General features: G+C 37.1%; 2 protein-coding genes across 4 annotated transcripts; one reads left to right on the plus strand and one right to left on the minus strand.

Annotated features, from left to right (window-relative positions):
- Positions 1-670: 670 nt before the first annotated feature.
- LOC129258445 (uncharacterized) lies at positions 671-9,172 on the plus strand. 3 transcript variants are annotated; one of them, XM_064098372.1, is made up of 4 exons: positions 671-1,159; positions 3,226-3,655; positions 5,196-5,336; positions 7,101-9,172. In XM_064098372.1, exons 2-4 carry the CDS (start codon positions 3,284-3,286, stop codon positions 7,260-7,262), a joined length of 675 nt encoding a protein of 224 aa, XP_063954442.1. In that variant the 5' UTR covers positions 671-1,159; positions 3,226-3,283; the 3' UTR covers positions 7,263-9,172. The 3 variants fall into 3 exon arrangements, with proteins under 3 accessions (XP_063954442.1, XP_063954443.1, XP_063954444.1); XM_064098373.1 differs by having other exon boundaries at positions 848-1,018; XM_064098374.1 differs by having other exon boundaries at positions 867-1,159; positions 3,251-3,655.
- Positions 9,173-12,748: 3,576 nt separating this feature from the next.
- Positions 12,749-24,255, minus strand: LOC129259032 (DNA-directed RNA polymerases I, II, and III subunit RPABC2-like). Its single transcript, XM_054897300.2, has 5 exons — positions 24,130-24,255; positions 18,619-18,676; positions 18,292-18,425; positions 17,415-17,486; positions 12,749-15,729 (listed from the first exon to the last, which is right to left on the minus strand). Exons 1-5 carry the CDS (start codon positions 24,153-24,155, stop codon positions 15,642-15,644), a joined length of 378 nt encoding a protein of 125 aa, XP_054753275.1. The 5' UTR covers positions 24,156-24,255; the 3' UTR covers positions 12,749-15,641.
- Positions 24,256-24,797: the final 542 nt, after the last annotated feature.

Consider the following 24,797-nt stretch of genomic DNA (forward strand, 5'->3'; position numbering starts at 1 on the left):
CTCCTATTGGCAATGCGACAAAGATGTGTGATGTCACTTGTGAACAACTCTCCCCATTACTTTAGTATATATTTCACTTAAACTGCCTCTTTTATCACATCTATCAGTAGATCATGTGTTCTTTCTATAGTAGGGCATGTAATACAGATTTTTGAAGAATACATCATGGATAAAGAGTTTGTATCACCATAAGAAAAATCAAAAATATACATTTTGGGGAAAGTTTACAGTCTATCAAAGGGAAAGTTGTTCACATGTGACATCACACATCCTTGTCGCATTGCCAATGGGAGGATCTCCATGGCATTAGTGATTGCAATATTCAAAATGTTCATATCTTTCTCATTATTTGTCCGATTTTTCTCAAACTTTCTTTGTTCTTATTCTTTGATTTTTCTGCTTTGACACAAGCCTACTTGTTCCAAAGGTTTCATTCCCCTTTAATATCTAATGTCAAATTTTAGATTTGTATTTTCTTGTCTAGATTTTCATTGTTTTGGTTATGAAAATTTAGCAAAAACCAATAATTAAAACTAAATTAACACACACATATATATATATATATATATTCATATACCTCTCTCGATCTTTCTCTCCTCCACCTTTTCTCCCCTCTCTCTCTTTGTCCATCTCCCCTCTCTCTCTCTTAACTCCCCCTTAACTCTCATGTCTCTCTCTCAATCGCCTCCCTGCACCCTCCAAAGCCCCCCCCCCCTTTCCCTTCTCAATCTCCATATCGTCCTTCGTAAATCATGCTTCCCAATAACTCGCGAATAAACCATTTCTCTTCTTTTGGTAGACCTAATCCCTGCTTAAATACACCTCTTGTCCTCTATTTCTCATTTGTCCCACTCTGGAGAAGAGTCAACATCTAAATCATTGTTGTCTTACTCTACATGCTCTCTCTCGCTTTCGTTGGGTGTGTATGTCAGTGGACGAGTGGCGTTAACATGCATTGCTAAATGCTTTATACAATTACTATTGACGTGGCATCTAGGGACTGCAGCAGACAAGTGTGGTAATTATTCAGTGATTTTGGGATAGTTTTTCCGATACTTGCTCGTTATTGGAAACTATATGTCATACCAGAGTATATTCATGGCATTGTTATCTTGTGATTATATAGAGGAATAACTCTCCTGGCTGATATGCAATCTAGGTAAGTCTATTGAATGCTGAGGGCCTATAGGCATATACACATGCAGAGCCTGGTAGTCAGCTATAATATAGTTTCTAGTTTCCTCTAGATAAATTATGTGGGCTTATATGAGCTATATATACATATATATATATATATTGTGAAAGAAATGGATGAAGAGAACAATGATAGGCGTAGCTTAAATCAAGGTTCCCCAGAGCTTTCTACCCTTAGGAAAAATTGGTGATGCCGAAAAATATTTCTGCCAGGAATCGAACCCGGGCCCCCAGCTTTGAACGCCAGTGCCTTAACCACTAGACCACAGAGACGGGTTAGTGGCTAGGGCGACCCCGATCCGGTTGACCGTCAGATAGACAGATTTTCGACACTTTAATGGCAGAGATATTTTTTCGGCATCACCAATTTTTCCTAAGGGTAGATAGCTCGGGGGAACCTTGATTTAAGCTACGCCTATCATTGTTCTCTTCATCCATTTCTTTCACAAAATATTTAAATAAAAGAGTTGCCAAAGCTGTTGTACGTGTATAATTTCACACACACACACACACATATATATATATATATATATATATATATATACTGTATATACCTTGATTTAAGCTACGCCTACCATTGTTCTCTTCATCCATGCATTTCTTTCACAAAATATTTAAATATAAGAGTTGCCAAAGCTATTGTATATGTATAAGTTCACACATTTATATATATATATATATATATATATATATATATATATATACACATGCAGTATTGCCAGTATTGGTTTTGCAACACTTGCAAATCACATGAATATGATTATTTGATTTTGTTACTTTAATGATCGAGAGAGACTGTCATAATCAATCTTTGCTAATATTAATAAGAGTCAACCATACGGACCGCATGATAAACTTTCAGTTTATAAACAAATATTTTGCTCTATTATATAGGCGTATACTATGAAATTGGTATGAGTTTTTTTGTGTGTGGGTTTTTAACCCTGTTAACCATTTGCGAAAATAATTTGGAAACTTTGTATTATAGGCCTATACAGTGCGTATCAAATAAAAAGTTTACACTTAGAAAAAATCCTGTAAAATAATATATTTGTAATATCCTGAAGATTTTTCCACATTTTAAGATTTGTACAGATCCATTTAAGCAAATGACGATATAACTGTCGAAAAATATGTCCGCTTGAGTGAGCACCACTGACTTTTGAAAAGTTAGTGAAAATGATTTGCGCAAAACTTTGAAATAGTTATGCGAATAAAAGTAGACCTTTATAATCATGAAGAACACGTGGAATCTAGCTAGTAAAATTGATTTGAAGATATCTTTTACTGTTTAAAACTTGTTTCCTTGCCCAAAACACCTCGAAGAGTGCATTGCGCCCCACCCCACTCCCCCACACACCGAGGCCATCGTGACGATATTTGCTTTACACTGATCTGTGTTTACATGTAATGGTTTAGGCTTGATTTTCATTTTGTTAATCATTGTCAAGCTTGGGAAAAGGGTGGAGAAACAAGTATTAAATGAAAAATGAAATGTAAACCCACTTTGAATGATAAAAACTTAGTGAAAAAATGCTGGAGATGTCTGATAATTATAAACTTTTGTTCAGATTCAGTTATGTCCTCAGATCCAGCTGGCACAAAAAGGGTAAAGGTTGTGCTTACTAAGTGTTGAAATTTCAATTTGGGTGGCAAAATTGTTACAAAATGCTCGGATGTATCCGTTTTATTTCAATTGACTAAAAAAGCAAGGGAAATGTATGATATCACCCTTTCTCCTTGACACAGCGTGAAAACGAGCATTTCTGCGCTAACAGATTTATGCGAGCTTTACAAAAATGGACAGTGCTCACTCAAGTGTAACATTCTGTCAAAACTTTTACTTTCATTGGATAGATGAGACCCAAACCCAAGATTAGATGTGAAAAAATTACCCTCATGTTGTATATTTTTTAATTCCCAAGTGTAAACTTTTTTTGATTCGCACTGTATAGGCCAACCAAAAATACGCCTTCACATGTTAGCTTGGGATAAATCACTACTATCAAATCATGTTTTCATTTATTGCAGACATATTTCTCATATAACCCATCAGAAGGTCCTAGATTCGAATCGCTTGTGAACGAAGATGAAGGACGCCACGCAGACCAAAATCATCATCCTCCTCTCTTTCGTGCTCATAGCCATATCGGTCATGATCACCATTGAAACACAACGCAAGGCGAACGCCCTGGTCGAACTCAACACCGACCTCCAGGAACGCCTTGCAGCCGTGGCAAACGACCGCGAGCTCATCGGCGACGAGCTTAAGAAGCTCGCCGACCGCTTCAAGATCATCACCGAAGCCAAGAGCAACAGTGATACATTGGTCAAGCAGAAAGAGGAAGAGGTAGCAAATATAAGGAAAGAACATGAAGAAGAGAAGAAATTAACAGATCAGACTGTGATTGAAAAAGACGAAAAGATTAAGGAATTAACGACAAACATAGAAAAGAAAGAGGTAATTATATACTGTTATCATATTTTATTTTTTCTACTTCATTGTGGAAAAATAATGTTAAAAACTAGAAAAGAATGTTTAGCCAGCTCAAATAATTCATCCGTGATGATTTGTACTCTCATGAAGATTTTTTTTGTTAATGGAAGCAATATTTTACATGTACAATGTCATATCTTTAAATTTGTCAATGCTAATTCAGCTATACATCGTTGTTATGTTTTTAAGATCTGTAGGTTCAGGCCAAGGGGCGGCGCTACCGGGAAGGGGGGGGGGGGGAGAAAGAGAAGAAACGAAGAACAACGCCCTGTAATTCAAGAATTTTGTTTATGAGTCGTCATGCCACTTCCCCTCAAAATGCCCTGGCGCCGCCCCTGTTTGGAAATACAATATTTAAAAAAATGATTCCAAGCATTCGGTTTCTTTATATTGATTTTTAAAAAGAAAACTTTCCTTTCCCTTAATTGCAAATTGCATTTTGTGCATAACATTTTCAAGCATTAGAAAAAAATCAAGGGTCCGGGTCAAGGGTTAACAGTAAAATAATTATCATACTCGTAATCTATTCATTGCAGCAGGAAATTATTTATACAACAACAGATGCAGTGAATTAAATATTGGTATTGCTTTAAACAGAAGTTAGACAAGGGCATAAAGCTTATATTTAACATGTCTAATATATCGTGTGAGTAAAAAAAAACAAGACACCTCACAAATCCACATTCTGAGGGGGGGGATGGCGTGAACGCATAATCATTTTATATAGCTGGAAAGCGTATCTTCTCCTTATTAATTTGATACTTATTTATGTGGTATGTGTTAACGCTTGGATAATTAGTAGGTATTCTTTGCAGTGATGTAAATTTTGACTTGCGCCAAAGTAAGGCATGACTGCAATGAATGAATTCAGATGCCAATGATGTCATTATCCTGCATGAGTTAGTAAACACCCTTGCAAATCCGTTGTCATTGAAATTTACTTGAGAATTGATACTAAAACATGTTTATTTAACAATTATAATGTAAATGATTGAAAAGGTGTTTTGAAATGGATTTTAATGCAATCCTTATAGGATTATGACATCAATGACATCTGGATTCATTCATTGCAGTATGACTCACTTTGGCGCAAATTAAAAGTTTCTTCACTGCAAAGAATACCTCCGTAACACAAAGATCAGCGATCAATCGCTAAATGAACTGACCAATCAATATCAATGTTACACGGGCATTAGATTTAAAATACTGACAAGGGACCAATCAGTGCGGCTCTTTCATATTTGCAATTAATCGCAAACCTTTGTGTAACCTGGACACATAGCACATAAATATGGTATATAATTATTTGGGAGAGTACTCTTTCAGGCCATAATATGTAATAATGATGTGTTCATGACATAATGTTTCCTTAAATTGGGGATTTGTGAGGCATCATCGAAAGTAAGAAATAAAATCACTAAATTGTTGAGTCATTAAATTGGCATGCAGTGTTGATTAGAATTCAATCATTTATTTGATTAATGTCTTTTTCCCCCACAATTAGACCGAGATAGATAGTGTGAGAAGTGAATTACAAACTGCGCACGATGAAGCAAATAAAGCAAAAGAAGACCAGCAAAACGCAGAAAACAGAGTGCATGAACTGGAAGAGCAAAGTGCCAATTTACGGAGTCAAGTCGAGAAGGTACGCCTATAAAGTAGTCGATTTTCTTAAACTTGATCATCATCATTATTCAGTCATTATTATTTTGATATTCCAAACACCTCTGAGCGATATTGTTTTGGGGTATTTTATAAAGCAAGTCGATATGGTCCGTATCTACCTATACCCTTGCATGAAATACTTTGTATGGAATGACTACAAATCGATCCGTAACACTTGAAAATTCATTTTTATTTCTTGTTTATTGGAATAATTATGGTTTGACTCGTCAGCGTTCAAGAATTGTAAGAAGTGTAAGACCATCAACATTGTAAATGGTTTTAATTTTATTTCGTTTAAGAAATTAAGCAAGAGGGAGAGATGGGGAAATAAGAAGAGATTGGGAGAGAGGGAGTAGTAGGATAAAGAAAGAGAGAGAGGGGGGTAAGAGAGAAAGGGAGAGATCAACGGGCCCCAGGGGCCCATTGCAGAAAGAGTTGCAATCAATCACAACTCTAAAAATCATGTGCAGCTTGATTTTCAACCAATCAACAGCGCGCATTTGTTACTTGCGATTGATTTTTTGACTTGCGTTTAAACGCAACTCTTTCTGCAACGGACCCCTGGGCCCCGTCTTACAAGGAGTTGTGATTGATCCAATCAACAATAATTATAGAAAGCCAGCAACATCAACATCTAAAATGTATGATTGTTCAAAATATTTTCTAGATATGATGTATATGTATACAATTATCATTCTCTTGAAAATTCAGTGTGATTCTCTGTTTAGTACGGAGATTGTACAAATTTCCTGTAGAAAAAAATTACGGTGTGCATGGATTTCCATACATTTGAGATTGATTGGATCAATCGTAACTCTTTGTAAGACGGGGCCCCGGGGAGGAGACAGCAAGAGAAAGATGGGGATTTGCATCTAGTGGGTAATAGCGAAATAGTAAAAGAGAGAAGGCAGAGAGGGAGAGGGGGTGGGGAGGGAGAGGGACAGACGGAACGGGGAGAGAGTCATGTCGATTCGACATCGATTTTGAAGTGTGATATCACATCTGGATAACAAGTTAAACATTACAAGGCCTATAACAAATCACCTGTTCAAATGAAATCTTAAATTATAAGTCTATAAGCATGCAAAGGGTAATGTATTGATAGCTAAACGTTGTTTTTAATACTTGAATAATGCCCAAATGCATTACCCAATACGTATAGTCAGGTTAATTCGAATGTGTGCCTTATGGGTTTGGGGTGAGCATTGGCAGTGCCCTCCACCCACTCGATCTCCCTCTCAATACATGTTTATCTTTATATACAAGCTATGCCTTTGAGTGAATTCCCATTTGTATATATTCATGTATTTCGCCAATGGGAGGGAGGCGGAAAATATATTTTCATCCACATTTTACCGGATCGGCTGCTAAATGCTGATTTTCGTTGGGTTTTTTTAGAGGAGCAGTCCTAACTGAATACTAACGTTTTGTTTATTCTTACAAGCAAGTCAAGATAAGGTATTTCATAAGGACTAAATATTGCAAGCGCGAAGCGCGCGAGCTCAAATTGCTGTATTTTTCATGTATTTAGAACTAAAAATTCAATGATCAATGCTTGTAAATTTCTTTGTTATTTATATCACTGAATGTAATTATACACATGTACTAATTTTGTTTTGTTTTTTAATTTGAATTGAATTTGACCACCCTCACTCTCTCTCTCGTTCTTTCTTTTTTCTCCCCACCCCTTCGAATCTCTGCGTCCCTTACTCTTAACTTAACAATAATTTTTTCACCCGACCAGTTAAACGCAGATGTAGCGGCGGCACAGGCAAATCAGCAACCACAAGCACAGCAACCTCAAGCCCAGCCACAACAGCAGCAACAAGCTGGGAAGGAGGCTGCTCAACCACAGCAGCAACAACCACAACAACAACAGCAACCACAAGCCCAACAAAAATCTTAAACCCATGGGGGCGGCGCCAGTGTAATGATGGGGCATCTGATATTGACGTCCTTTTTTCTCCGCATGGTATTATAAAATTCCACGACCAGTGCTTCTATTTCCAATTCTCTTTCTAGACTTGTCTTTACTTTTCTTAATATTTTTTTTAATTACTTGAAAGACCGAATGGATATACTTTGATTGGCGCTGCCCCCTCGACGTTCAATCAACTGGTTACATGGACAGTCAGTATCTCTCAACATTATCATGTAATAAATTATCAAATCTAATGTATATCATTTATTAAATATCAGTATAGACAATTATATATTTTGTGTGCATATTTGCATTTACATATATCTTGCTGAGTCTGTTTAAATATTGCAACAACTATTGGCATCGATTTGACCTGCGACACAAAAGCATGGAATGCTTAGAAATAAAGTTGCATATCGAGCTGATTATAATCATTCTATAGGAAATGTGGATATCAAAATAGGGTAGGACCATAGAGATGTATGGGTAGTACACTTTTCGTTGACTGATCCAATTTAAAGGAGGTAGTCCAACTTGACGTAAAGTTTGTATTTAAATGCCAATAATAGCAAAGTTTACAGGATTTTTATTCGCCAAAACTTCATTCATATTTTTATTTTATCTGTTTTATGAACCAAAATAGTCGTCGGTGTGGACATTCACTGTACTTGTAATGCACTTATAACTGAGTATGCCTTAATTCAATCGCATTACTCTTCTTCGAGTTTCAACGGAAAATACGTCATTTTCTTGTAGAACGTGTTGAATATTTTTCTGAGCAAGCACTAAAAAAAATTGTGATATCGTGTGTTTGTTTGTTAACTTATGGATATAAGGGTGCGTATGATAAAATTATTTTCGTAATATTCTTTGATAATTTATGGTGATGTATCGATTTGTAAGTATATTTATCTGATGTGTCATATAAAATATTGGATTTAATACTGTATGCTTCTAAACGGCCCGGCTAAATGGTCTATATGTTTTGATATAACTGTATTTCAAACATTGTTTTCTCGTAACCGTTGTATCATTGATACAGGCATTCATCGTGGAAATGGATGACAAATGTCCATCAATAAAAAAAAATATATAGCAAATTGGTTCATATTTTTAATTATGCTCTTCTCTGTTATTATAAATCGTTGACTGAATTTCAGTGAAATTTTCAAAGTTTAATCTCCTTGAAATAAGATGCCTTAACAGATTTTGATGCCTTCCTATTTTTTTAAATCTAAATCTTTCTGCAATAGAAAACAAACATACATTTTCGTGTTATTGATATAGATGATATTGTCTTTCAATCTGTTGTCTTCCATGTGATATGTATCACTATAGTTTTTCTAAGGAATGCAGTATACTCAGCATATACGTGGAGGGCTGGGGGCACCGTCCTAAAAAATCCACTAGGAACAAAAAGAGAGAAAATGAAAGGAAAAAGAGGAGTGAAATATCATACTCTCTTCTACACTTATGTAAACTTACATGTATATAGTATTCATTTTGAAATTATGACAATGTTTGCGTCGATCATAAACTGTATTGTGTATACCCCTCAAATTTTGACTCATTGCGCCACTAGGTATAAGACTGATTAAATTTTGACTTAAAAAAAGAAAGTGATAACAATCAGGAAAAACAGAAGATGTGTGCCTTTTATTATTAAGGGATATACACTTTCAGCTTCCGACATTATATGGGAGGTTTATAGTATCGCATTCATCAATATTTTTATCTTTGTATTATAGGCCTACTGAGAATAGTGTTGGATCTTGCTGTTTGTGGTATCAAAAGAAGTTATGACCTAAGATACTGTATCAAAACGTAGGCCTATATTTATGTGATATTGTGTGCTAAATAATATTACAATAATACAAACGATATTGTACCTTGAATCATCAAATATGTCAGTTTTATTTATTTGTTTGTTTTTGTTGTTTTTCTTTTGCAGTTGTATTTTTTCATCTGCATAAAAAGCATACTTATCAGATGGATAGGCCTATAGTGAACACTGACGTGAAGTGGGTTGTAATTAAATCAGAAAAGGAAAAGAAACATATTGATGAAAATTTGGCGAAATTCCAGCAAAGATCAACAGAGTTAATATACGGATCCTTAAGAATTTGGGTATGTGACACAAATGGCATTTTCTCAATCCTTTTATTTGTGCATTAATTATATCTTCGGATTCATCATTTCGTTCCACCTATAAGAAAGAATATATACTTTTCAGTAATTAAGAACCATGAAAAGGGGGAATTCATGGAATTTACAGGACACGACATATCGAGCAGCTGCTCAATTTAAATCTTAAAAAACAAAATCATAACTCTCTCATTCTTTGATGTATTTTTGTCAAATCTTCACCAAATACTATTCTTTATTTTTTCCTGCTTTCATTACAACATCTTTAAGGCTTTATCGTCAGGATGGTTATCCCCTTTAAACCAATATAATTGACCGATGGTAATATAGGTAATAATGTTTCAAGTTCCAGTATTATGAAAATTATCGTTATGATATATTTTGTGAAAGCACATACATAGGCTACAGCTGATATGGCCCCTTTAATATCGAATGGGTGCATAATTACAAACAGATTTCCATGTGTACTAGCACTGAATAAAAAATAAATAAAATTTTGTACAACTGCACCTGTGTAAACGTCCTTCACAAATTCTATCAATTATCATTATATTTTGGCATCACCTGTGCCTGATGGGAGGCGAACAGCAAAGTGATCAGGTTTTCTCCCTTTAATTTTCAAATGAATACGTCAATGGGCGATTCCATACGTGTCGTATATACGGAACATTTTCTAGTTTCCTAGCCGAATGCTTGGGCAATAAAATATTATTTTTGTCAATGATAAAGCTATAGTGGGTAGTCATGTGAAAACTAATAACCAACACAAAAAAAATTGATTATGGGTAAATTATAGGTGAAAATGTTGCGTGACGTACGCGGGACGCAGAAATGTCCCGTACGACACGCAACATTTTAAGCTCTAATTCACCTATGGACAACATATTTTTGTTCGTTGTCAGTTTTTTGCATGTCTACCCAGTAGTACTTTGATATTACCACAAAGCAAATTAAAGTCCTTCGTTCGTTTGGACAGCAGGTTCAAAAATGTTGTGAAAATGGCTGATTTTTCTAGCATGGAATCGCCCAATGTTGTTTAAAAATATACTATTGATTAAAGCATGTAGGATTTAATCAATTCATACATGTACATTTTTTTTCATATTACGAGGTAGTTATTGATTTTGAGAGCAAAGTTGGCTCAGTCGGTAAAGCATCTGCCTGTCGAACCAAATGTCTAGGGTTCAAGTCCACCCAGCGGCCGGACGGACAGATGACTGAAGCCTGCGTTATGTGTGCAGGTTATGTTGCAGTGGAAAACACTCCGTTCCTTAAAGGTCAAGTCCATCCCAGAAAACTGTTGATGTGAATCAATAGAGAAAAATAAAACAAAACAACACTGAAAACTTCATAAATCTGGATGTAAAATAAGAAAGTTATGACGTTTTAAGGTTTCGCTTATTTTTCACAAAATGGTGCACCACTCAATGACATGCAAATGAGATAGTCGATGATGTCCCTCACTCACTATTTCTTTTCTTTTTTTTCGAAATATATAATTTTTCAATTTTTACAACTTTGACAAGAAAGACCAACTTGATTGAACCACAAAATGTTAAAACAATGCATTCCACATCCAGGGAGGAGAAATTAGAATATTTCACATTTCATTTAATAAAATAATAATACGAAATAAATAGAGTGGATGTCATCAGTTGCCTTATTTGCTTATCGACCATGAGGATGTGCATATATAACTGTTTTGTGAAATTAAGCTAAATTTAAAAATATCATAACTTATTTTACATCTGATTTTAATGAAATTTTCAGTGTTATGCTTGTTAGATTTTTCTCTTTTTATTCAAATCAACTTTTTGTTGGGGGTGGACTTGTCCTTTAAATAGGACGTTAAATGGAGGTACCGTGTAGAGGAGAGTCATCACCTTTGCACGTTTAGAACCCACTGCACTATTTGTGTGAGAGTAGGGGGAATCCCCGGTATAGTGGTCCACCTGCACTCCCCCCAATCAGTTATATCGGGAGGAGAGACCTGCGGGTCACAGTGATTCAGTTCGCTTTTTTGCCTCCCAGGCACTGGTGACGCCACTGAAATAATAATAACTTTATTACATCACATTAATATCACGATTTCTGCTGCCCAGGCCATTGTAGTCTGCAGACACAGACCCTGATTGAAACTTTATCAAAAAGTGGGTCTTCACACAAGACTATCTCATATAAAACTTGCTCTCGGTCACATTTCCCCTACGACGGCCTTACGGCGAGTCGAAAACAGTCATTTTGTTCATTTTTATGTGACTGAGGAATTAGTATGCTAGTCATCGTAGGCTTTGCATTCAGACACTGTAACTTGAGCGAAGTGTTTGCACAGCAGACTACCCCCCCCCCCCCCCACAACACACATCCTCCATCCACCATCCTAACGGTAGGGCTAAATGGGTTGTATTAGGGTGAAATTGGAGAGGAGACGAGTAAGGCCAGGAGAATTAATGGGTAAATATTTATTTGAATTGGAGGAGCGTGTGGGGCCGGGAACTATCCTACAACTGTTCAATTAAAAATAATCAATGCCCAGTCAAATATGAGCATTGTCTATGGCCCCACTATTATTTGTGGAACATCTAAATGGAACAGATTGCAGTGTTTGCATTTTTTATGCAGAAATGCTGCCATATGTTCTACACTCTTCACAAGAGGACCATTATGATCCCATAATGTGCTTACACTGAAATATGCATATATGGCATACACAATAATTGTTTAAAACATGTTGATTGTGATAATATTCTGACCTGACAGAAAAGTTTACACAATAAAGGAATGGGGTGAAAAAATGTTAATGAGCCCAGGGGTGCCATTACTTCTGTACATGGACTATTTTCCATAGTTCTGATGATTCTCCATTATTTTCCTTTTAATTCAATCCAGTAGTAAAATTTACATAGTTAAATTTGGCATCATTTATTTATGTCTCTACTGTGTATACAATATTTATTCATTCTTTTTAAGTATTCACTTTAATATTCATCTAATTATCTAGTCTTCCGTTTTTCAATTTTGTTGATTTGATATGATTATTCATAATTTTTTCCATTTTCATTTTCTTGAATGGGGGGGGGGGGGGGGAGGAGTTCCTTTTTGCCACCATACATGTAGGATGCATTTACCTCCCTGAAGTATTTACATGTAGTACATGGATATAACCATGGAGTTATTAATATCTCCATGGATACAACAATGCTTTTAAGAGAAAGCTCCAAGAACAAGTCCGTCAGTGACTAGACTGGTAGTCAGTCGGGTGCATCTTAACGTTTGTCACACTGCTTACTACTGTACATTAAAAATAAGACACTCCAATAACAATATAAAGCTATTTTCGTTGTTTTATTACTAAAAGAGCATTCAATACAAACATGGAGACTATCCTGCCATTAATGCACAAAAGACATGATGTCGGGGTTTTACTGATTGATAACATTATACAGATCAGCCAATTAAAGAGCCTGCTGCAGAAATCTTTGCAATCAATTGCAACTCCACAAATCAAACACAACTTGATTTTCAACCAATTACAAGTGCCTTCGGGTGTTAAAATTTATCTCAAAATTGAAAAAAAAATGAGGGAAATTAAGAAAAAGCTGTATTTTAGAAATATTGAAAATGGTGGCAACCTCATTTTGTCTGAAAATAGTCCCCTAATTCATGTAGAAAATTTGTCCTCAGCAAAAAAAACAAGGTTTCCTCTTTATGTCATATATCTCTAAAATGAAACTTTTTCTGAGCTGCACTCATTCTATTTCTTGTGAGATATGAGGTTCTAAAATACCATCAACAATATGATTATATTTTGATACTGATAATTTTGCATTCAATGACAACGGGCAGCCGAGGGCCTGTAGCACAAATGTTAGTGATTGATTATATGCTTGGTTCCACATAATTATCAATTTAATTAAACATACATGTAAAAATAATTGATATGAATATTCATGAGCTCTGGCTGCATGATTGGTGCCTATTTACTGCTAATTGGACCAATATTGATGATACAAAATTGTGATGCCTAAATCATATCAAAGAGGGAAAAGGGTTTACAACCTGAAAATAAAGGCCAGGGAGGTGAAGTGGGGCCTTGTCGCTAGAAGCAAATGGGAGGATCAGAAGCCTGTTGGCAGAAAGAAATAAACACAATTCCCGAATCAGCACTTGTGATTGGCTGAAAACCAAGCTGGGTTTGATTTGTTTAAATGCTTTTAATTGCAACTCTTTCTGCAACAGAACCAAGAACAGTGACATTTTGACAAATTTCATATTGAAAGAAAAAAATCATATATGGTATGAATTTTTGAAGATGTGATCTGTAAGACATAAATTAGCAACTGTATGAACTTGAAAGTATGAAAGGAATTTTATTTCAATCACTTTTCAGCATACAAGTAATGCTACAGTCAAATATCCCCCAAGGCAGCCATACAGTGAATCGAAAACAGCTGTATTATTCATTTTTATTCAAACCGCCTACACATAGCTGGTACAAAAAATGTTAAAAAGGCCATTTTCGACTTGCCGTAGACAAGGGCAGAAATCTCTCCCCCACAATAGGGGGGACCAGGGACTGGAAAATTTGACAAGAAAAAAAAAAGGTTATCACCCCAAATGTAAGATAATTTCGACCAATATAAATTTGACAAGCAAAGAAAAAAAAAAGGAAATAAAAAGGTTATCTCCCAAATATTATGGTCATCTCGTCCTAAATACATGTTTTATTTCGATTTTGAATGATGTATTTCTTTCCATCATAAAAGACCAAAGATAGTAGGAAGACATTTGATATTGTGTCCCCCCCTACTATTTTAGGTAGGGGGACACATCCAACTGTCCCCCCTGGGATTTCTGCCCATGGCCGTAGAGCAAATGTGACTGAGGTATAAGTTGAAGCAAATCTAAAATTCTACGTATACAGTACACCTGTTACAGGGGGAAATTTTCATTGTTGTTAAAAAAAATTAACAAAATCACAAATCAAATGCAGCTTGAATATATATGTACATATATTTTAGGTTTGAAGTACAACATTTATTAAAATAGACCTCATATGTGAATGGACAACTCATTGAAGATTGTAAATTGTAGCTTGACCTTGGATTTTCTTGAGTAAAAGATCATTCAGGGCCCCGCCTTACAAAGAGTTACGATTGATCCGATCGATCGTAACTCTATGGAAATCCAACAATGTCATAATTTTTTCTTTTGGAAATTTATTTGATATCCTTTGAAAACAAAAAGAATAAAACAGATAATGCATGAATATACATCATTTCTAGTAATTATTTTGAACAAATGTGTTTTAGATGTTGACGATGGTGGCTTTCCATAGTTGCGATAGATCATATCATTCGCAACTCTTTGTAAGACGGGCCCCAGATATGGTATGACAATTAGCAATGGGTTAGCAGCATTTACATGAATAAAATCAACAGGGTGTAACCAAGGCAACAAATAAACGATGCAGAGACAAGTGACATTTTTCATTCCAGGGCAAAAAAAATTATGTATCAATAAAATTTGTTAAATCGAGAGTGGCTACAGAATATCTTGACATGGTATATTAAACAACCTTGAACGATTGATCGTAAAGTTGATTAGTATACTTGATTGCACATGATGATAAATTCAATCCAGCATACAAATCAGCTCTAAATTCAGGTGAAAAGTTTTATGTTACATCTTCTTTCATCTTCTTGAGGGAGAGATGATCACCAAATACCACGAAAATATATCAGAATGTTCAGTCAAAATGTACAACACACCAGTTACAAGAAATAAAATAGCTTATAATTACCTCAAGTACAGTGTATCTCCAACTTCTGTAACAACATGAAAAGTGAAATATGATTTTACGGTTTGTGATTGACAGATATGGGGCAAGCCAGGGTACAAAATCTTGGTCTCCCTACTCCCCTCTGGAGCCGATGTGAATGAAGCAGATGTGAATTCTCATGAAGTAAACGTTGCTGGGATTCCAAATGGAAGTTGGCTGATGAAAGCAGTGCGAAGTTATCGTCATGATAAAAAAAAAGATAGACAGAAATTTCTGCAGATGTCTCCTTTTTCATCCAATTCCATCAACATTTTCTCCCAAAATCCGGCAATATAGGTATCATACTCCTTGACATGGCAAAGTTTCACCACTTCAAATACCACTGTCAATGCTGGAGTATATTTTAATTTAATTGTTTTTATAGATCACCAATGGTCTCAGTCGATAACAAGTTCATCGCACCCCCAATCCTCATAGCTTCCATCGGGGAGGTAACGCCGGACGATGATAGGGATCTTTCTTGCTCTGAAATTTAAACGAAATGAGGAAAACAGAAATGAAAGATTAACAGACACAGATACAAAACTCTGGGATTTATCCTTTGTGAATGTTTTTTTAAACGAGTTATAAATTAGTGCTTAAGTAAAAAAAATGAACAGCTGAAGTGCTTTTAAAAATATTTTTTTCAAAGAAAATGTATGGTGGACCACATGAAAGAGTCTTACAGAGGAAAATGGAAGCTAAAAGGAAATAAAGGGTGTAAAAAAATCCTGCACTATGATAACTGCAAGTTAAAAAAACACCTTCATATGTCCACATACTTGCCGCTAGCTACTTAGTTGTTATAATACAAACTTTAGTGAACTTGTAATCATAAAAGTTTGGTACAAGTGCTATGCAAGTGAATGTAAAGTAGATCCACTTTCACACACCAGGTAAACCTTGGCTTATCTACACTTAGATTGCTATTGAATTTACCATTTTAATGTTCCAATGGAAAGTGTCAAAACATTTGATTTGGCGATAAGGGAGGGAGAAGAATAAAAGTATGAAATAGATATGAAATGAATAAACTGTATAAAGCCTTTGGTAGATTAGATTATCTTTGTCATAAATATTGTAGGAAGATGATGAATTTGATGAGAATCCTTAATTCCAAAGAAATGTGTATTGTTTTGGTCAAAATGTTCAATGCATGCCTTCATGAATAAGCAATGAGCAAGCTGATGATGTCACATCCCCATTTACTCTTTTGTATTTTATCATATTTCATTTATTCATATTATGACCTCCAAGAACAAAAAAAAAATGGGATTGACTACTGGTATTGCTAAATTTTAAAATTCAATAATTTTGTTATATGGTATCAGATTTTGATCAAAGTTTCTGCATTTTGCTCGGTGAACTTTACTATTTTTATATTTTTCCAGCCTGAAGTACCCCTTTGTATGTGTATTTACCCAGTAATATGTTACTTGGTAAGGTATAGCATCATTTAGCGTGTTTAGTTACTAGGGTGTTACATAAAGGTGTTGACCCAATTAAGTGTTACACCAATTAGTCTCTGATAAAGTTAAGAGAATTCCACACTTTACTAAGGACTGTTTTTAATAGACAATAAAGAATCTAAACAAGATATTCCTTTAAAACATATTAATTTTAAGTTAAGTGCCTCGTAACATAATACCTCAGTCACATTTGCTCTACGGCGGCCGTACGGCGAGTCAAAAACAGCCGTTTTATTCATTTTTGTTCAAACAACCTACACGTGGGGGCGTTGTGGTCGAGTGGTTATGAATCTGGTCTTTCAATGAGAGAGTCGCGAGTTCGAATCTCAGCCACGGCGTTTTCCTTCAGCAAAAAACTATCCACATTGTGCTGCACTCAAGGATTTATTTCTTGAATGCACTTAGTGCCTTTAGCAGCTAGAGCTACAGCTGGGGTAATATATAGTGCACCATTGAATAGGAAACTAGATAAATGCTATATATTACTATGTAGCTATCACAAAAAAGTTTTAAATGGCTGTTTTCAACTAGCCGTACAGCCGCCATAGAGCAAATGTGACTGAGGTATAAACTTAGTGATTGATCGTGGGGCTGGTGTTTACACTTGATCACAATTCATGCAATGAATGCAATCAATCACTGTATTCAGCCCCAAAGATCAATGACTAGACTTTGTGATATGGGGATCCTGGTGTAACTTACTTGAGTTCTTTCATAGCAATCTGTAGAGGATCAGTTTCCCCTTCAAGTTCCACCATAACAGGAGCATTCATCCTGAAGTACAAAGATACCATTCAAAGAAATATATAAATTGCTGAATATTGAAATCCCATCATTTTTTCACTGAAACAATCTTAATCCTTAGTGCTTGCGACATTGCTTAGCGACTGATGCCAATTTCACGATAATCTGGGTCAGCGTGTCCTTATCATGACTTATACTGCTTCACTCCATTTATTTGGCTATTCCATACGTGTCGTACGGGACATTTTGACAACAATTTCAAGTCTCTTAGCTAATTGCTTGAGCAATGACAACTTAGTTTTTGTCAATAATAAAATTATAATGGGTAGTCATGTGAAAAAGTGATGAACAACAAAAAAAATGTTATGGGTGAATCAAAGGTGAAAATGTTGTGCCATACAGAACTCAGAAATGTCCTGTACGACACGCAATGTTTTTCACCTCTAATTCATCAATGGACAACATATTTCTGTTGGTTGTCATTTTTTTATATGACTACCCAGTAGTCCTTTCTTATGACCACAAAATAAATTGAAATTCCTTGTTTGTTTGGACAGCAGGTTGAAAAATGTTGCAAAAATTGGCAAATTTTTCTAGCATGGGATCATCCTATTAGGAGTACTTAAAATCTACTCAGTACAGATAATGATAAGTCTACATGACCTCTTCATGATGTTAATAACATTATAATAATCCTGTGCTTTTCAGACATAACACTATTTTAGTCTGCTCAAAATTGTTTGCTTTTCAGCTCCAAGACATGTGTGAAGACAGATACATATATGATTAACTTCTGAATTATCAGAGCGTTATTCCATAGGAAGAGTGCACTTACGCTATCTGTAATGCTCTTGTTCCCAACACTCTCGCCCGCTCATATTTCGTCATGTATGGTGTTGTAATTCTCTCTGTTTGCTGCACGCCCTCTCCAGCCGGTAACACGTCAATGTGGTCTCCATCATCGGCTTCCTATAAACCAAAAAGTGCAAAAATGGAGATGGAAAATAGATGAATCAGTGAACATGGAAATGGGGGATAAGTCTTTGGCAATAAGACCAAATTGATAGTGAATCATCATGGTGTTGTATGATATATCAGATCAAATGGAGACAATTGTTTTTAAATCTAAGGTCAATTGTATTTTTATTGTATTAGGTTTTACCTCTTCGTTTGGCAGATCATCAAGTTGTTCGTCTCCATCATCAAAGTCCTCATCAAAGCTACAGAGAAAAACAAAAATTCATGGTCATATCAAACAAAATATAAAAAAATCCACTAGATTAGATCACCACAGTGCAACTTTTTTTTAACAAAACATGGTTTCAAGCAAGAACTTTATTGAAGTGTACTTACATTTATTGACCAACTTTTTTGTAAATAACTTAGTTGAATACTATTGAGCTATCAAAATTTTATATCACAATTGTTACTTTAAAAAAGTCACACATCATTCTCATTATCTTTTTATGGTTTTCACTCTTTTTCTTATGGTCAATTATCAAATCCATTTGAAGAATTAAAAGAATGCCATATTGCCAAAACATGGTTGAGTGAGCACACATCAAAAGCATGAACAATATTCAAAATTCAGTAAATACCTTATTCAAGTTTTGGTAAATGTCCCCAAGAGTGCATGTCACTATTTCAAATTTTCAATTGATTCATTACTAGATTATACTGTATGAATGTGTTTGCTATAACAGATCACTATTCATATATAATAAAGGGACAAATTTTATTTGTTTATTATAAATTTCAGAAACACCCCGCTTATAGCGCATCATAAAAGATGGGCGACACGAAAGACGGTCCTTGGAAAGACCGGAACAACTGCAGAATACCCGGACACTGCGTTACCTTATCGTTGGAGAGCCAACGCACAACGATGTACTTAAGCTATCAAATCAGAAAATCAGCTATAATAAATAATTGAATGATTTACAACTTACAAGTATTTTTTGAATAGATTCTAAGTGTTCAGACTGCACTGTAACGCTAACGATGCGAGCGCGCGCGATTAGTATGTAGACCAACAGTGTCCGCGATGCCAACGATGTGTATATTTTCGTAGTACGTGTAGGCCAACACAGTCCGCGATGCTAGCGGTGCGTTGGTGTCCGTAGTACAGGCCAACACTGCCCGCGATGCCAACGATCTATATATATATCTGTGTGCATCTGTAGTATGTAGGCCGACATTGCCCGCGATGCCAACGATGTGTATATTTTCGTAGTACGTGTAGGCCAACACAGTCCGCGATGGTAGCGGTGTGTTGGTGTCTGTAGTCGGTACAGGCCAACACTGCCCTCGATGCCAACGATCTATATCTGTGTTCTGTAGTATGTAGACCAACAGTGTCCGCGATGCCAACGATGTGTATATTTCCGTAGTATGTGTAGACCAACATTGCCCGCGATGCCAACGATGTGTTGGTGTCTGTAGTACAGGCCAACATTGCCCTCGATGCCAACGATGCGATCATATCTGTAGTTGCCTATGTAAACCAACATTGCCCGCCATGGCAACGATGTGTTGGTGTCTGTAGTACATGCCAACAGTGCCCGCGATGCCAACGATGCGATCATATCTGTAGTTTCCTATGTAGACCAACATTGCCCGCGATGCCAACGATGTGTTGGTGTCTGTACTGTAGAGTACAGGCTAACATTGCCCTCGATGCCAACGATGTGAATGTATCTTTAGTAGGTATAGGCCAACAGCGCCCGCGATGCCAACGATGTGTTGGTGCCTGTAGTAGATGCCAACAGTGCCAACGATGCCAACAATGTAAATGTATCTTTAGTACGTATAGGCCAACAGCGCCGGCCAGGATGCCAACGATGTGTTGGTGTCTGTAGTATAGGCCAACCTTGCCTGCGATGCCAACGATGTGAATGTATCTTTTGTATGTATAGGCCAACAGCGCCCGCGATGCCAACGATGTGTTGGTGCCTGTAGTAGATGCCAACAGTGCCAACGATGCCAACAATGTAAATGTATCTTTAGTACGTATAGGCCAACAGCGCCGGCCAGGATGCCAACGATGTGTTGGTGTCTGTAGTACAGGCCAACCTTGCCATCGATGCCAACGATGTGAATGTATCTTTAGTAAGTATAGGCCAACTTTGCCGGCGATGCCAACGATGTGAACGTATGTTTAGTATGTATATACCAACAGCGCCCGCGATGCCAACGATGTGTTGGTGCCTGTAGTAGATGCCAACAGTGCCAACGATGTGAATGTATCTTACATAGGCCAACATTGCCGGCGATGCCAACGATGTGAATATGCCTGTAGTAGAGGCCAACATTGCCGGCGATGCCAACGATGTGAATATGCCTGTAGTAGAGGCCAACATTGCCGGCGATGCCAACGATGTGAATGTATCTTTAGTAAGTATAGGCCAACTTTGCCGGCGATGCCAACGATGTGAATGTATGTTTAGTATGTATATACCAACAGCGCCCGCGATGCCAACGATGTGTTGGTGCCTGTAGTAGATGCCAACAGTGCCAACGATGTGAATGTATCTTACATAGGCCAACATTGCCGGCGATGCCAACGATGTGAATATGCCTGTTGTAGAGGCCAACATTGCCGGCGATGCCAACGATGTGAATATAACCCTAACCCTAACCCTAACCCTAACCCTAACCCTAACCCTAACCCTAACCCTAAACCCTAACCCTAAACCTAAACCCTAACCCTAACCCTAACCCTAACCCTGACCCTAACCCTAACCCTAAACCCTAAACCCTAACCCTAACCCTAACCCTAACCCTAAACCCTAACCCTAACCATAAACCCTAACCCTAACCCTAACCCTAACCCTAACCCTAACCCTAACCCTAACCCTAACCCTAAACCCTAACCCTAACCCTAACCCTAACCCTAATTGAATTCAATTCCCATTGAATTCCTTCAATGGGAATTAAAACTTTATTTCATATTTTAATGAAGAAAAAATGAAAATATTTCATGTATAAAAAATACAAAAGAAATAGAGAGTGAATGACATCGATCACCTCACTAACCAGGATATGCATATATTAAACTGTTTTGTGAAACCATACTTTGAAACGCTTGCCAACGATGTTTTGAATGTTGCATTGCACGGTCACATCGTTGGTCGTTGGCTAGCGGCGCACCCAACGATGTATAGCAATAGCTAGTAGTAGTAGGTAATTTAAAAGAGTGTATTAATCTTGTACTATTGCACCTTCACATCGTGGGTCGTTGGTTAGCCAACGATGTTTTAAATGTTACATGGCACCGTCACATCGTTGGTCGTTGGCTAGCGATGTTTTGAATATTATATTGCACCGTCCGTACCGTCACAACGTGGGTCGTTGGCTAGCAGCGCACCCAACGATGTTTAATTATAGCTCTAGTAGTAGTCAAAGGGCAAAGGTCATTACGTATGGCCTGGATGCATTGCTCGTACGTACCTTCCTTCCTGGTTTTCTCCCTCCGCTGCTTTCGGAGATCAGCCCTATGAAGGCAATAGTATCCATAATAAATAATCATCCAGGGTTAAGAGTAGACAGGACAAGTCGTAAAGATATAGTTCATGCAGTTTAATTATGGTTATATGCAGGTTCTGAGCATGTATCAATATGTTTCAATCGACACATATGAAGTTTATAGATAAAAAATAATGTCTTAAGAAGCAGGCAGTCTTTGATAGAGACTGGTGGATCAGATACAGGAGGAAGAAGTACAACACAAGTGAACAGAGTAGGGTTTGCTGAGTTATAAGAAGAGATCACATCTGGGTAGTCTTTCAGAGATTCATTGAGTAAAGAAATAAACTCAAAGCGAATTGAGTTGGAATGGGGACATGTGGCGATAAAGTGTTCTACTGTTTCGTCTGCACTATGACAGTGCTGGCAGGTTGAGTCAGCGGTCTTAGCAATTTTTTTCAGTCTGGTTTGAAGAAGGTAGGTGGAAGAAAGAAGCTGTGCTCTCACTGTCAAGGCCTTTCTAATCAAGGAGGATGGAGGGTTTCTTGGGTAGAGGTCCTTGACGTCCATAGGCAGATTACCTGCCCAGACTGAAAGACTGGCTTTCAAAGGGATGGTTTGCTCTAGATCCTCATTGACATTTCTCCTCGTTGCTATGTTGATGGTGCGCTTCCAAGTGTTGTATTGAGGTGGATCTGTAATTAGATCTACAAGTGGTGGGAGATGATATTTGGACAGAGTATCAGCAAACATCCGGATGGTTGGAGTTGTTTTCTCTGAGGCATGAAGAAAGATTCTAAACTCGAACCGACAGCGATCAATAGAAAGAATTGACCCAAGGAGGAGGAGTCTGTCCAGTTCTATCTGAGCAGACACTGGAATCAAGTCTGTGAGAAGATACACAATTTCATCGGCTGAAGTGATTGGTACTCCTAGGATCCTTTTGAATAGCTGAAGTTGTGTTTTGTTCAGTTTCTTTAGCATTGCCTGGGTGAACTTCAGAGTAGCACAGCCATAGAGCATACGTGGGATGCAGTAAGACGTCCATAGGCGGGCAGTCACTAAAGGCACAAGACCCTCCGAGTATGCACCAGTTCCTACCATTGCATAGAAGGTGTTCAGACCTCTTGTAGCGATCATATCAGATTGGTCTGATTTCGTACTGGTCTTGAGAATTCCTAGATGGGTGTGTGAATCTGTCCGCAAGATTGCATCATTCCCTACTGTCCAACTATCCTGGTTACTGGCTTTGCGGGGATTGGTGACCACGATAGCACTCTTAGATGGGTTGATACGATAATGCCAACAAGAAGCATATTGGAACGTCACTTCAAGCATTTGTTGTAATTCTGAAGGGGAGTTGCTTAGGAGAGTGATGTCATCAGCCAGTGCAATCACACCTGCGTATTCCGATCGTATGAAGGTGCCGAGCCCAAGTGACTTTAGATGTTTTATGAGGCCATCAACGAATACGGTATATAAGGTGGGAGAGAGGATACCACCCTGCCTGACCCCTTGAGTGATAGGAATGGGATCTGACACATCTCCATCCCAAAGAACATGGCTTTCCATCCTTGAGTGTAGATTTTGTATGAGACGAACAAGGGAGATGCTTATCCCAATGGACTGCAACTTATCAATTAAGCCTTCATGCCACACACAATCGAATGCTTTCTCCGCGTCAAGATAAGCGGTGTATGTCGGAAGTCTCGAAGCAGTATTGAGTTCCAGAATAAGTTCAAGGCACAGAGATGTTAGCATGCATGAGAAACCTTTCCGAAACCCAATACGTACGTACGTACGTAGTATAGTAGTAGTAGTAGTACCAGTAATGCATGTACGTATATAATAGTATGGATATATCTAGGCTATATACCATTGAATTAGTATATAGCTATAGGTCTTGACATCGTTGTGTTGGCTGACCAACGATTGGGTAGTGAGCAGTGTCGGGGTATTCTGCAGTTAAGCCGAAAGACCCTTTCGTGCAATCGGCCCCTCGACTCTGGAGGATCCAGTGGATACGCAGAAAAACCACACACCAAATTAAATATACGGGACTGTATTTAACATGATTACAATAATGCTTAATTCAGCCGCATGTGCATGGGTAAATAAAGCTACAAAGTACGAGATACTATCACGATAAGTAACACAGTTATATCAGTCACATAATTTCATATGGAATACAATTTAATGATGTTCTTACTTCTCGATATCTTCGTCGTCAGCCATTGTTTTGTCGGCCTTTTATAGCTTGCTTGGCAAACGTGAGTGATCTCCGAAGTCCAAACGTATTACGCTAGTATACTTCGGATGAGAAAATATGAGCCAACTGACGCCAGCGCCACCCGTCCGTCCGTCAGAAATAATACAGGGAGATATTAAAGACATTATTTTGTCAGTTAAAATTCAGAAGATCAGGATGAAAATAATGATAATATTGATAATAACCACAACACAAATAATAATTATGTTAACAATGACATAAAGAATTCATATATGATCATCATTATATTATATATATTATATACCAGGTACATTTTTTTTTTGCTTTTGTGCTTATCATATATTAGACGAAGAAGAAGGATATCATGCAAGGAGAAGAAGAGGAAGGAGAAGAAGAAGAAGAAGAGGAGGACGGAGAAGAAGAAGAAGAAGACGGAGCTTGGAGGCGGAGAAGAAGAAGATAGAATAGGTTTATGCATAGTCGCATTTTGTTCAATGATGTATTGTTCTATAAAAAAATATGCCCATATGAGTCAAAAGTGGCCATGAGCACCTGCCTCTATATATAATAAACGTGTATATAATTGCTACGAAATTTGTTTTCCCCTTTGAACATGTTGAAAGTAAGTGTTATGATACGCCTATAAG

This window comes from Lytechinus pictus, chromosome 4 (genome assembly GCF_037042905.1).
Source record: "Lytechinus pictus isolate F3 Inbred chromosome 4, Lp3.0, whole genome shotgun sequence".
In the NCBI taxonomy this organism is placed as follows: domain Eukaryota; kingdom Metazoa; phylum Echinodermata; class Echinoidea; order Temnopleuroida; family Toxopneustidae; genus Lytechinus; species Lytechinus pictus.